This window comes from Sciurus vulgaris (genome assembly GCF_902686455.1).
Source record: "Sciurus vulgaris genome assembly, chromosome: 12".
Taxonomy (NCBI): domain Eukaryota; kingdom Metazoa; phylum Chordata; class Mammalia; order Rodentia; family Sciuridae; genus Sciurus; species Sciurus vulgaris.
The window spans coordinates 1,837,412-1,851,214 of record NC_136473.1 but is presented as its reverse complement, the minus strand read 5'-3'; the positions used below and the strand labels follow the sequence as shown (position 1 = coordinate 1,851,214).

At 57.1% G+C, this 13,803-nt stretch overlaps 1 protein-coding gene across 5 annotated transcripts in view; it reads left to right on the top strand.

Moving 5' to 3' along the window:
• The window catches only part of PCNX2 (pecanex 2), a 193,919-nt gene that overhangs the window by 151,771 nt on the left and 28,345 nt on the right, over window positions 1-13,803 (top strand). For all 5 annotated transcript variants that reach the window (XM_079107189.1, XM_079107187.1, XM_079107188.1 and 2 more), the window contains one exon: window positions 1,833-2,048. In XM_079107189.1, coding sequence (XP_078963315.1) covers window positions 1,833-2,048 — 216 coding nt within the window. The remainder of the gene's footprint in view (window positions 1-1,832; window positions 2,049-13,803) is intronic.

Sequence of the window (13,803 nt, the reverse complement as noted above, 5' to 3'; positions counted from 1 at the left end):
GTCTCACCTCCACTCAGGTCTCACCTCCGCAAAGGTCACACCTCCACTCAGGTCTCACCTCCACTCAGGTCTCACCTCCACTCAGGTCTCACCTCCACACAGGTCTCACCTCCACTCAGGTCTCACCTTCACACAGGTCTCACCTCCACTCAGGTCTCACCTTCACACAGTTCCTGCTGGTGAGCATTCCCAGTGGCTTTGTCCATAGTGGCCCCACCTGACATAGTTCTTCAGCTGACGAGTGGCCAAGTGGCACACAGCTCTGAAGCAGAACAGGCCTCTGAGGTGCTCAGCTCAGGGAAGGCACGGGCCCAGCTGGTGCTCACACAGAGCATGCCTTCCTCGAACTTGGGGACACCAGAAAGAAGGGATTTGCACTCTCTAAGGGGTTTCTAAGTGAAATACATACACATACTTAAAACAAACGGCAACAGATTATATACATATATAATATGACATGTGTGTATATATGATTTATATTATAACATAATCATGTGTAAAATATAAAGTTTACATATAAATAGAATCACATGTAAACATAGCTCATTTATAATGTGAGTAATTAATTGTATTACATATTATAGCACATAAATAAAAATGGATGCTGCTTAGTAACTATACAACTTACCTTGATTTAACAAACGCCCTGGAGTTGTTGGTGGGTATTTTCTTAAAACATTCCTCTAGAAGAACCTGTGACGCTCTATGGAGTCACCTATTGTTCAGCAGGTATTTAGTCGGTTCCTACTCGAGTTGCAAATTCTTCCAGGGCTGCGAAGCGAAAACAAGCAAATTCAGACCTAGAGCTCTCTTCTCTGAAATCATAGTGCAGTGGAGAAATCAGGTGCTAACTGAATGACTCAGAGCCCACTTTCACACAGAGCGGAAGCACAGGCACTTGAGAGCAGAGGGCCACAGGGAGGACAGCCTGCGAGAGGATTTGTCCCGTAGTGACAGAGCTAAGGGCTGAAGATAGACCGCAGTTGATGAGCGAGAGTGCGAGCCAGGGCAGCCCAGGCAGGAGGGGCACGCGAGGCCCAGCTGGAAGTTCCATGTTGCTGGGTGTAGGGCGAGGACGGAGACAAGGACCAGACCATGGTGACTCGTGTGACCCCGGGAGTGAGGCTGACTCAGGACAGTCCTGGCTCTTTCCTGCGGATGAGGCAGTATACGGTCACCCTCCTGCAGGCCGAGAAGTCCTGCCTATCTAAGCGCATCGGGAAGGCCCAGCAGTGGGCCGGGCGGGTCCTGAGAAACCCACTCCGCTTTTCCACTTGAAAGCTGGTTCTGCCGCAGGACCGGATGGGACGGCAGGTCCTGTGAATGAACATGCTGCCCACAGCAGGAGTGTCGGTAGTTTGACTGAGCTGGGGCTATCAGAGGAGAAAGGTACAAAGATTCAGAAAATATTTGAAGGGGATGAAACAGGAGAGGAAAGAAATCCCTGGTCATGGCTGACTGGTGGGGTGCCAGTCACTCAGACAGGGCTGTGGACAAGGGGCACCCTGATTTGTTCACGCGGAAGCTGAGCAGCCCTGGAGATACACAGTGATGTTCAGTAGGACAGGGGTGCACAGGGCTGGGACTCGGAGACCCCAGCAGGAGATAGGCATCTGTGGGCCACGTGCATCTGGGCAGCAATCCCATCCTGGGTGGGGAGGGGCTGCCTCAGAGAAGCTGGAGAGGAAACGGGTCCCTCGCATCCACTAAAAGGCCGAGGACCAGGTCTTCGGGTGGACAGGGAGTCCGGCCTGGCCTTGCTCCAGTGAAAGCTCGCTCTCCCAGGTGTGGGCACTAGAGCCCTCACCCGCTGTGTCCCTGTCTGCCTGTAGGGGGCGATGACAACAACCTCAATGCCATCTTCTACGAGCACTTGACAAGAACCCTGCAGGAGTCGCTCTGTGGAGACCTCCTTCTCGGTCGTTGGGGTAACTACAGCTCCGGGGATTGCTTCATTCTGGCTTCAGACGACCTCAATGCCTTTGTGCACCTGATTGAGATTGGAAATGGACTTGTCACCTTTCAACTCCGAGGCCTGGAGTTCCGAGGTACGACTCTCTTCATTGTGGGCGGTGTTAGCACTCATTGCTTGAGCTGTGGTCATTCAGAGTGTCCGTAAGAGGCCACCTGGGAGAAGGGAGAATTGAACGCAGTCCTGCTGCATGACAGCTGGGGACCTGGTGTTGGCTACCTTGAATGGGTAGGGTACTGATGCACGTGAGCCCCAGCAGCCGGGGAATGAGGACTGGAAACGGTCATGCCCACACCTGTGGACAAGCGAATCAGAGCACTGGGTCTGTCCTCCAGGGAAACTCGGAAGCCGCAGGTGGTGGCAGCACCCCAGCTGCAGGTCATCAGCCAGACCTCGGGTAGAACCGGTTCTGCCAGCCACAGGTGTGGGCTGCCGTGCAGCGGCCACCTCATTAAAACGGCATGCGCACTTGGCTTCTGCAGGAGAATAACCATGAGAACCGCTGCCCCACAGAGTGATGTGTGACTCTGAGGATTGCACATGATGAGGGCCGCACATGTGTGGCCGTTGCCTTGTGGTCACCGCATCTCCTGGCTCCTGAATGTGGCCCTGGGAGCTGGAGCAGGTGGTGGAGCAGGAGGCAGGGGCCAACGCACTAACCACAGCAAGAGCCAGGAAGGAAGTGGGGTCTGGGGCTGAAGTTCACTGCAGGGGGTGAGGCGAGGAGGCCCCTCACCACAGAGAATGGTCTAGAGGGCGGGGAGGATGCCTGCCATAGAGCTGAAGTGTGCTGCTCGCGCGTGTTGGGCAGTGCCAGGAGGACAGGGCCTGGAGCCGACCAGAGCAGGGCTGCGGCGTGGCACCAGGCGGCTGCAGGCAGGCAGTGCCGACTCTCGGCCAGGGTCCGGGATGCTGCAGAGGGAAAGGCTGGCCTCCTTACGCTCTGCGAGTGTCTGCTTGCTGCCTGCAGAGTGTCCTGGGAGGGCCACAGGAAGCAGGACCCCAGAGGCTGCTCAGGACTATACCGTCGTCCCCGAAGAAGTACTAAGGCATGTGGGGGCCACAGCAGAACTGGACACTGGGGCGCAGGAGAGGGGCTGTGCACCCCCAGTTTCCAGATGGAGCATCTGGGTGGGCAGAGGGACAGTCAGCACAGCAGAGAGGCAGGGAGCAGGGCCAGCATCTGGCTGGGTTGGGGGACTGTGGGATATTCAGTTTTGAAATGCCCATGGTTGGTCTGGGTGGACATGCCCATATGACGGTCTTCTGCTTCTTTGGGTGACTTTGTCCAGCGTGGGGTGGGTGCCGTGAATATAGAAGCGAAGGCCCCCGGCTTAGGGAGCTGGAGCCTCCCAGAGAATAGTCACACAGGATTTACCACTGTCACCTGAGAGTGCTGTGACTGTCCCCCAAGGGCCGCCATGGGGACCAGAGGAGGGGCAGCGGGAGCAGGCCAGGACCTGGGCCGCTCGGCAGAAGAGGTTCTGGCCTGAAGGAGAGGCAGGTGGGGTGGCTGGGGGAGGCCCATAGGCTGCCGGGCGGAGGCCAGAGCAAAGCCAGGAATGTGACAGGGGCAGGCAAGCCGTCCAGAGCCTCTCCGTGACCACAGGACCCTCTTAGCCAGGAAGCCCATGGTGTCCCAGGCGACCGCTTTACCACAGAGGACAAGTCTCCCTGTTCTGTGGAGACTCCAAGCATTCCCTCTGTGGACCTCCCTTCCCTTTCGCTGCTGTGACTGGAAGACCTGACAAGAACAATTAGAGGAGAAAAAGGTTGTTTGGGGCTCACGGTTTCAGAGATTCCAGTCCAGAGCCAGCGGCTCCATTCCTTGGAGTTTGCGGTGAGGCAGGACATCATGGTGGAAGAGTGTGGCAGAGGGAAGCAGCTCCCATGGCGGTCAGAAAGCAGAGAGACTGAGCTCAGCTCACCCAATATACAACCCAAGGGCACGGCCCAGAGCCCACCTCCGCCAGCCACCCCCACCCGCCCCTCACCTCTCAGCCAGTCCCATCGGGGAGTCACTCACTGGCTGGATGAGGCTCCCGTGGCCCAACCATCTGTCCTCCAAACCTTCCTGTGCAGCCTCACGCAGGAGCCCTGGGGGACGCCTCACAGCCAAACCATAAGGACCCCTAAGTAAATCTGTCTGGAAGACGATTTTTGGTCCAAAGGGGTTGGTCCATCTCAGCGAGCATCCAGTGCACCTTTGTCAACCTCAGGCACGGAAGGAGAAAGCTGGGTTGAAGGCCGTCAGGCAGCGGGCCGAGGTCAGACTCCCCGCGTGCAAGATCTAGAAGCGGCGTTGCCCCCAGGTCTGGGCAGGTGTCACCCATGCAGCAAAGCAGATCTCCCTCTGAGTTGGATTCCGGGAATCCCAGGGAAGAAGTTTGAAGGCCCACTTGGCTGGATACGCGTCATCATTTCTGTCACAAGTCCTTGCCTTTGTCAGCCTCATTAGCCAACTTGACAAGCCTCCAAGTTGAAAGGGTCCAGAGTTCATTTGATGTTAGACATTCCGGAGGCTTCTGTCTTCCAGCCCTCGCTCCACTCAGAGTCCTTCCTGACCCTTCACAGCCGACGTCCGTCCACCTGCCCCGCAGCACACCTCTGCAGAACCCAGTGGCAGAGCCACGGTGGCCCTGCTGCCCTCCACCACAGGCCTGCATCGCTGCTGCCTCTCCCCTGGGGTCACGCATGTGGCTGCGTTCGGCCCGCAGACCAGCCAGCCGGAGGGTCCAGGAGCCACGTCAGGGCTGACTGCCACCCTGGATCTCCTCCACGGGGGCTGTCCTGGGTATCTGGGGGCTCCCAGAGGGAGCACGTGGACACTGCAGGGGCTGTGGGACCCAGCCTCTGGGGCAGCTGTACACTTGCGCCACAATCCAGCGGCAGTCATTCCCAAGGACGGCTCAGGCTCAGGTGGTAAACGTCCCTGTCACGTTGCCCTGTGGTTTGTGGGGCCGTTACGGCAGCACACCAGACCCTCGAGGCTCCCTAGGGTGGACAGACCTCCTTGGAGGCTCACAACACCCACGTGTCAGGTGGGGGCAGTGGTCACGAGGGCCAGACTACCAGTCTCTGGCATGGCCCACTGGCATGCCCAACCACCGTGGGAGTGTCCCCTGGCTGCAAGGTCACTTTGGCACAGTAACGATGTCGAGATACAAAGCCAGCAGACCTGCCCGATCCCACTTGCTCTGGTACAGGACATTGCCTTTGACCTAGTTCCATCACAGTTTGGAACGTGGGGACTTTAAAAAGTGTATAGTTTGACAAAATCTCAGTTGTGCTTTTGTGGCAGGGAGAGTCCAGTTGACCTAAAATGACTGTCCTGTGTTATGTCTCTGCAACACAGACCCCAGCATTCCCACGGAGTGCCTGTTGACTTTGCCTCCTTGGGTACTGTGCTCAGTTTTCTTTTCCACATTTTGCTTTTCTTTTGAATTCCCTGTGTCCCCAAATAGCAGGCTTTATTTGGTCAGATTTAATCTATTTCAGCACGCCCGAGGCAATCAAAGTATAGACGGGAAGCCTGCGTGAAGGAGCCAGCGGTGGGATGAGCTCTTCTCTGGCTTCCATCTCCTTCTCTTTCCTTTCTGTGGTGCTGGAGATGGAGTCCAGGGCCTCGCACTCGCCAGGACGCACTCCACCGCTGACCTCTACCCAGGCTCTGACTATTTCTCAAGAAGTAAGAAATACACCCTAGAGACAGGCCAGTGTCCCGAGGCAGTGGGCCGAGAAAGTCCCCTTCCTTTCTTCCCCCATCACGCACCCTGCCAACAGCAGTTCTTAGCCACGAGCTGCGGAAATCATCTCTCACTGACGGAAGCAGAGGGCCTGTGTGAAGATGTCCAAGGACTGACGTGGCAGCAGGCTGGCCAAGCCAGCTGGGCGGCCACGGGCAAATGCCTTGTTTAAAACCACACTGCAGCTGGGAAAGGGTCACGTCTGCTCCAGTGGACCCAGGCTCTGCCCTCGCGTCATCGGCACCACAAGCCTGGACACCGAGTGCTGCCGTCCCCAGAATCTGGGTGGACGACCAGCCCCTGCTGCCACCTCCTTCCAGAACTTGCTCCTGGGGACCTGTCCTCTCTGTGTTGCTAGCTCTTGAGGCACAGTCTGGAGTGAGTGTGTCCGCTCCACAAAGCCAAGGTCACAGGTGTGTGCCGTGGATGCACAAGAGCCTGGAAACAGTGTCTGACCCCTCCGGCCACCCCATGGCAGATGGCCACCTCCTCTCACCGTCGTATACACGAGTACAGGAACTGCAGAAGCTAGCTGCTGTCACGACCACGCCTGAGAGCCCACAGACAGGTAGAGACCTGCATGTCACACGGAGTCCAGTCAGCGAGTGGAGGTGGCCAGGACGGGATGGTCCATTCTACCCAGTAGGGATCCCGGCCAGTGGCGGCTCTGCCTGTTCTCAACACTGTGCTTCCAAGGGCACCTCACGTTAGTACTGAGCAGGCAGAAACCGGAGCATTGAACGGAAGACTGTTACGGGCTGGGCTTGAGCCACAGGTACCACACTTCCATCTACGTTCTGTGGTCCGTGGGGGATCGAGGGCTGGGGAATGCGCTCCAACTGAGCGCCCCGGAGGAAAGGCAAGAGGCTTTGGTGGACCGCGGTGGCTCTGTGCGTGATCGCCCAGACATAAGACCGGAAGCTGAGACCCCAGGCAGCCCAAAGAAAGGATCAAGGTCCACCGTACATCCCTTGTGATTTGCTGGTGCTGCAACGAGTGATTAACCCAAACTCAACGTCAAGAATGCAAGTCAGGAAGATGTGTTTCTCTATTCTCTTTTTATTTTAGCCCGTGCATCCCAGACTAGAGATAAAGTCTTTTCTTGTTACCCAAAGAAATCAGGATTGTAGTTCTGCTGCCCTTGGGTTGGAGCCTCGAGGGGGAGAATCAAGGCTGATCATCAGCTTTGACTCCAAGCCCAGGTGACAAGCCACATGGGAAGGCGCACGGGCTGAGGGCCTCCAGGCTGAGGTTGAAGGGTTTTCAAAAGGAACGGATGGTTACCGTTGGATGGTGAGCCTCGTAGGCCATCTGGAGTGGGTGGACACAGCAAGATGGAGGGTGAGAGTCAACCACCTCTTCAACACATGCCTGTCCCTTAGCCAGTCGTGTGACCTATGTGGAGGGAGACCCTGTCTGTAAGCAGGTGAGAATGCATGAGCCATGGCAGGTAGGTGACTGGAGATGCTGTGTGGAGGGGCGAGGACCAGACAGGAGCAAAGGAGCAAGAGCCGGGGGCGTAGGAGGCTTCCCTTATCAGATGCTGTGAGCTGGCCTGGGCCCTGGGCACGGCAACCCCAGGAGACGAGGACCCGCTGCCAGTCAGCAGCAGAACTCCCAAGCCGGCCCCGTCCTTGCCCAGAGCCTCTCCGTCTGACTCCTTGCACTCTTCCTTTGGAGCACTGATTTGCAGTTTGCACCACAGCATTTATTTGGTTCACAAACGCTGAGCAACTGCAGTACAATTCTTTCAGAGAACCCCAAGGGGTACAGCCCCGCAGAGCCTTCGTTTCTGCATTAGGGCCTTGCTGGGATTTCGGAGCTCCTTTTCAGCTCTGCAGCCCAAGAGTCCCAGAGACAGAAAAGTTGCCCCCACTTGACTTGCCCCTGGGGGCAGCTGAACTGTCCACCCTGCTAAGTTGGGGTATGACCCTCCTGGGGAGCAGGTGCTGTTGGGAGATCACCCGGGGCTTGGGGCGACACTTGGAGGAGTGGAGCAACCCCTGAACTGGCCCCTTGCTGACAGCGCGGCAGGTGGGTGGGGAGGCCGCAGGGAATGGGAGGAGTGGGGTGGAGACATCCGCATGGAGCTCGGCGGCCTGAGACTCAGGAGGCTGAGTGGCCACGAGTTTGCACGGACGGACCGCTTGGTTGCCTGCACTGAGTCTTGTGTTCTCCCTAGTCGGGTGGTGGCGCCAGGTCTTACAGTTGGCACTTCGCTCCATTCTGAGGTGGTTCTGTGCATGTGGAGCGAGCTGCCAGGCCTCGGTCTTCTGCACGTGGATGTCTGTTTTCTCAGGACAAGGCCGTCCGTTCTCCAGGGTGTGTTTTGGTGCCTTCACTGGCGCTGGGGGTCATTTCTGGAATCTCTCTTCTGTTGCTCTGGCCTGTTTGTCCGTTTCCACGTCAACACTGCTGCCTGGTTGGCACGGCTCTCTGGTGTGTCTTGGAGTCAGCCGTTGCGCCCCACCTCCAGCTCTGCTCTTTTTATCACGTATGCTTCAGCCCTTTGGGGTCTGTTGTGTTTCTATTTGAAGCTGAGGATTTTCTATTTCAGTGAAGAATGTCGTGGTGTTTTGATGGAATCACACCGGATCTGTGAACCGCTTCAGATAGTACGGCGACTCCGGCAGCGCTGGTCTCTTCCATTCAGGAACGTGGGACTTCCCATTTTTTTTTGTCTCCTTCAATTCTCTCGTTAGTGTTCTATGATTTCCATCACAGGGGTCTTTCACTTGCGTGGTTAAGATTTTTCCTAGGTGTTTTGTCATTAGTATTTTCGAGTCACTGTGAATGAGATCGCTTTCATAGGTTCATCCTGAGCAAGTTTGTCATTGGTGCACAAAGATCCTCCTGACGCTCGCGCGTTGTTTTTGTACCCTGCAGCTTCCCCGGATTCATCCGTTTTGGTGGAGACTTAGGTTTTTCTTTAGAGGAACGCATCATCTGAAGACAGGGATATGGTGACCTCCGTCCTGCGTGCGTGCTGTTTCTCTCTCTCTCTTGCCTAATTACTGGGCTAAATCTTCCGGTGCTAGAGTGAGTAAGAGTGATGAGAGTGGACGCCTTGGTCTTTTTCCCGGTCTTGAAGGAGACACTTTGAGCTCTCCCCCATTTGGTCTGACGTTGGCTGTGGGTCTGTCACATACATAAAATTCTTCCGATCATCATTTCTTCCCAGAAACGAAATCCGAGCCATCTAACACAGCAGGGGGCTCCCGCAGGGCAGACAGCTGAGGAGCGATGACCTGAGCGTCTTTGAGATTCGAGGATTCCGCCCTGGGGAATGAGCTGGGGAGGAAAGCCTTCCTGTGATGTGGAAGTTGCAGAAGTCTCACTGTGACCTTGAAGACAACCATCCAAAGCTCTTGAAGTCTTCCATGAGGTCATTTTATTTGTTCACAGATAGCCCTCGACATCACTAGACCAGGGGCACAGAGGCTGAGGGTCCTGCCTTGGAGAGCGAGGCCCCCTTGGGCTCTGCCATGGCTGGGATGCAGCTGAGCAGGGGCCTCCAGAAGGTCCAGGCTTGAGCCCCGCCTCACACGTCTGAGCATGACGTGTGAGCGCCCGGCTGGGGTGGTGAGCTGCTCCGAGCTCAGCATGGCCCTTTGGTGGCCCTGGGCAATTTGTGACCTCAGGAAGTTCATACCATAACCTATCCCACACTCCCCAGGGTGTGTGCCCGTGAATCCCACCTTTCGGAATCCCACGTTTTGGAAGCGCTGGCTGCGCCGTAGCTGTGGCTGGTTCCACTGCCAGTCAGGGGCGGCTGTGCCTGCGGGCCACTCCCTTCCTCCGTCCTGTGGCTCCCCTTCTGGCCACCTCACTGCCTGGTATGCATAAGACACCTGCCCAGCACCTGCCGGCTGGGCTGAGGAAGGCAGTGACCACTTTAAAATGCAGTTCAGATAAACGTCTTTTCAAGGTGTTTGGGACAGTAGCAGTGGATTGTGCTAAATGTTGATGGAATTCAAGGTTTTCTGTGGATTCCAGTCAGATCCTTTGGGACAACTGAGGCTGTTCAGAGACGGAGGAAGCTCGCAGGGCCGAGGCTCCCTCTTCAAAGCTTGATGTGCGTCCGGCTTAAGATGTGCTCCTAGCTGCCGGTGGCAGCGTGGCCTTTCTGCCGCACACGCCATGGACAACAGGCCCCTTGGAAGTCCCCAGCTCCTCCATCATCTCCACTCACCTCCTCTTGGTAACGGTCTGCCCCTCTGTTCCAGGCCCATCCCTTTCACCTGAAACGGGACTTTGGACGAACGATCTCCCCATCGCCGCTCTGCTCCCGAGTCCCCCTTAATCCTGGAGGCAGTGGGGACCTTCCTTAAGGACCTCTTTCTCTGCGTTTCCTTGGGACCTGAACATCCCACCCTGCCTGTTACCTACAGACGCAGGCTTAGATGTCTCTCGCTCTATGCCCCCCGCAGGGATCCTGTCCTCTGGCCAAGGCTTCTGAGCTAGGAGACCTGCCTCAGGGTGGCCTGGGATGGAAGGGGTGCCCTGGTGGTTGGCTAGTGGCTGCAGGCCCTTCTGTCCAGGCGACCGTCCTCCCTTGGCTTCCTGTTCCCAGGAGAATGTCAGCCCCGCCTCCAGCTTGGCCCAGAGTTGAGTGTGGCTTAATGGCCACACACCTGACCACACTCCCAGTCACATGCAGGAGAGGCGTGAGCAGTCTGCCACCCACACCATGACTGTGGGCTGGTGGGAGAGCGTGACCGGGGGGCCGGGTAACGAGCGTGCCGCAGAGTGTGCACCAGGCAGCAAGCGCCTGCTCACGTCCTGGATCCTGGCCAGCCCCAGGTCAGCCACCTGGACGGCTTTGGGCGTGCAGAGGGCGTCTCGGAGCTGTGTCCTCACTGCGGGGCAGTGGCAGAAGCAAGCTCTCTGGTGCTTTTGAAAGGGCACTAATCCCACCATGAGGGCACCCGCTTCATGGCCCTGTCGCCCCCAGAGACCTGGCCCTGTGCCCTCAGCCCTACTCATGGGCAGCTGAACTGGAACGGGAGTCGCTCGCCTCACGGGCTTCCAGAACCTGCCCTGGAGAAGCACACACCCGGGACTGGCCCACTTGGCCTCCTGGGGGCCTTGGCTCGCCGCTTTGGCCTGTTCCCTCACCCACACCGAAATGCTAGGACAGCCGGGGAACCCGGCGTGTGCTCGCCCCTCAGTGTCACTGAGGGCACTGTCACCATATTGCCTGCGCTCTCTTTATGAGGATCCTGGGGACAGCCTCTCTCTGGTGTCTTTGCAGAAATAGCTACGACACTTCCAAGCAGTCGGTTTGTTTTGTCCTAAGGACCAGAATCGTTTGGTCTGCTGTCTACACTGGCTGCTGGGAAGCCGCAGTGAACTGGCCGTGCGGGTCGCTGCACAGGACGTTGGGCAGGCCGCGGGCGGGGCTGGAGAGCTCGCCTCCTCTCATCCGTCTCTGTCACCCCTCGTTTTTATGTAAATTCTCACTCGCTTTGATATGTGGGTGCCACCTTAGAAGACTTCACTCCTCTTTGGAATTAGATGTGAGTAAACACGGCCCACCAGGCGACACTGGTGGGTGTGACCAAGGAGCCCGGAGATGGGAGCACAGGGTGGTGGGGGAGGCCGTCACAGAGGAGCGGCCGCCTTCACCGCGGGCGCACAGCAAGCCGAGGTCTCCCACGTGGCTGGGCACCCGGGAGCTGCCAGGTGCACGCAGGTCACAGGCCGTTTCCAGGCCTCATCGATGTCCTCATCCGAGCGGGGGGACTGGAGGTTCCCGCGAGCTGATCGGCAACACGACTGCGTCCCTTCTCTGCCACACTGGCCGAGACCACGGGAACACCACCACACTCACGGTGCCGAGGGGGACGCAGGACATGGCCCTGCCAGCTTGGCGTCACCTTTGCTGCGCAAGGTCCTCCCGTGCGGGGGTGGCCTGGCCTTCGGCCTTCCTTCCAGGGAGTGTCTGAGCCTCCCGAGACTCGAACCTCGCTTTGCGTCAGCCGCACGATCAGAGCCGGCCATCCCGCTGCCCCTCGTGATCTCAGGAGCAGGTCGCGGGGCCACCCTGCACTGGGTGTTGCTGGCTGGCCCTGGTGACATCTGTGTCACACCTGCGTGGTCCTTCGTGGCAGAGGGCAGGCTGCTGTGCTGGCTGCTCGGGTCCCGGGCACCTTCCCTGCACACAGCCCCAGCCTCCCTGGGAGAGGCTTTCTGCCAAATTACGTTGTTAACTTGCGGCCGTCCATGCACCCTGTGAGGTGGCCCCGTGGCAGCCCGGCGAGCAGTGGGACCCCTGGAGCTGGCAGTGTGAATGCCTCCCTGCTTACAGTCCAGCTTGCGTCGCACACGTCTCCATAGAGGAGACCGACAAGCAGAATACCGCGGCTGAACTCGGAGACCCGTGAGATGTTTCTGGAAGAACGCTCTCAGCCAAGACCCCGGCTGAGGTCTGGGAGAAGGAAGCGTGACCCTGAGAGCTGGCTGAGATCACCACACCTCATTTCTAGGGTCCTGCCTGCTTGCTCTCCCTCCGGGTCTGAACTAGCTCACAGACTGTTGCCCTAACAGCCTAGCAGGTGCATTATCATTTGAAGGTCGCAGTTCTCCATCTGTGACATGTTATTGTGACTGAGGGAAAACCTAACAAACCCTCCGTCTTCACTTGCTTTTAGTTAGCTTTATGAATCCCTCATTTGGGTGGTCACACAGCTGGGCCATACATTACTATTCTCCCGCTAGCTGCGTTGTAGACGACACTTCCTGTGTGGGGGTCATGGTAGCAACAGCTTCCTAGGTTACTGCAAGGTGGACTTTGCTGAAAACGCTGACTCTTTACTTGGGTCTGCAGATGTCCCACAGGTGCCCAGATCAGGATGGCATGTCTTGGCATCTCCTTCTGATTGTCTGTCTTTGCCCCCTCGGCCTTCGGGTCAGATTTCTGCTCAGCTCTGCATGTAAATGTGTTGATCTTTTGAGAAATATTTTGGCCAAAACTGTGCAGCAGGGTTGACTTGACAGGGCTTGCCTAGTCTCTCTCCTCCCCTTCGAGGCCAAAGGCACCAAAATCAGAGGGAGCAAGAAAACTTCCTGCTCCAGCACCTAGAAATCTCCCGCCATTGCCTGCCCCATTGCCCATTACCCCCTGATCCCCATTTCCCTCCCTGCAAAGGAGGGGTGTCTGCATCCCACAGGCATCTTCCATCTTCTGGGTTTGCTGGCCTCCAGTGACTTGTTTTCAAGTCGCTGGCCTCGTGGAACAATGAGAATCGTAACTTGAGTCAGTACCTTTGTGGCCATCTCACCTGTGGGCTAGTCTGACATGGCCTTTCTTTATCTGCCTTCATATGTAATGTAATATGGTATGTTGCATGCTACGGATTTTCTCAATAGGGTATCTGCTGCCTGTGCGTACAGTGAGTTAACGCAGAATTCTTCCATTAGTCCATTTCACCACCCATTCCACCATCCTTGCCACCAGCCTTTCCACGAGTCATCCCGCCACCCATCCCACCAGCCATCCCGCCAGCCATCCCAACACCCATCCCGCCAGCCATCCCGCCACCCATCCCGCCAGCCATCCCGCCACCCATCCCGCCAGCCATCCCGCCACCCATCCCGCCAGCCATCCCGCCACCCATCCCGCCAGCCATCCCGCCAGCCATCCCAACACCCATCCCACCAGCCATCCTGCCACCCATCCCACCAGCCATCCCAACACCCATTCCACCAGCCATTCCACCACCACCCATCAGTCATTCCATCATGTGGGCACGTCCTCAGTACCTAACACTGTGAGTGACATGGAATCACATGAAAAGAGGCTGCGTGAGAGTGTATGTAGTGAAACATTTCATGCTTCAATCAAGTCTCAGTGCTGGCTCAGTGTGGGAGGTCATGATCTAGTAAAAATGACAGTCACAATGACCACCTTTGGGGGTTACTCATCACTTTGCATATGCTGTTCTATGTGCAGGCGCACATCCAGTCGTGGGCTCGTGTTGCCTCTCAAGCCCTGTGTGTTCACTTCTGCTTCCCACTAAAACAATGTTCCTCCAGGTTGGCATTCAGACGATATCTCCAGAGAACATTCTAAATGAGTTAAAT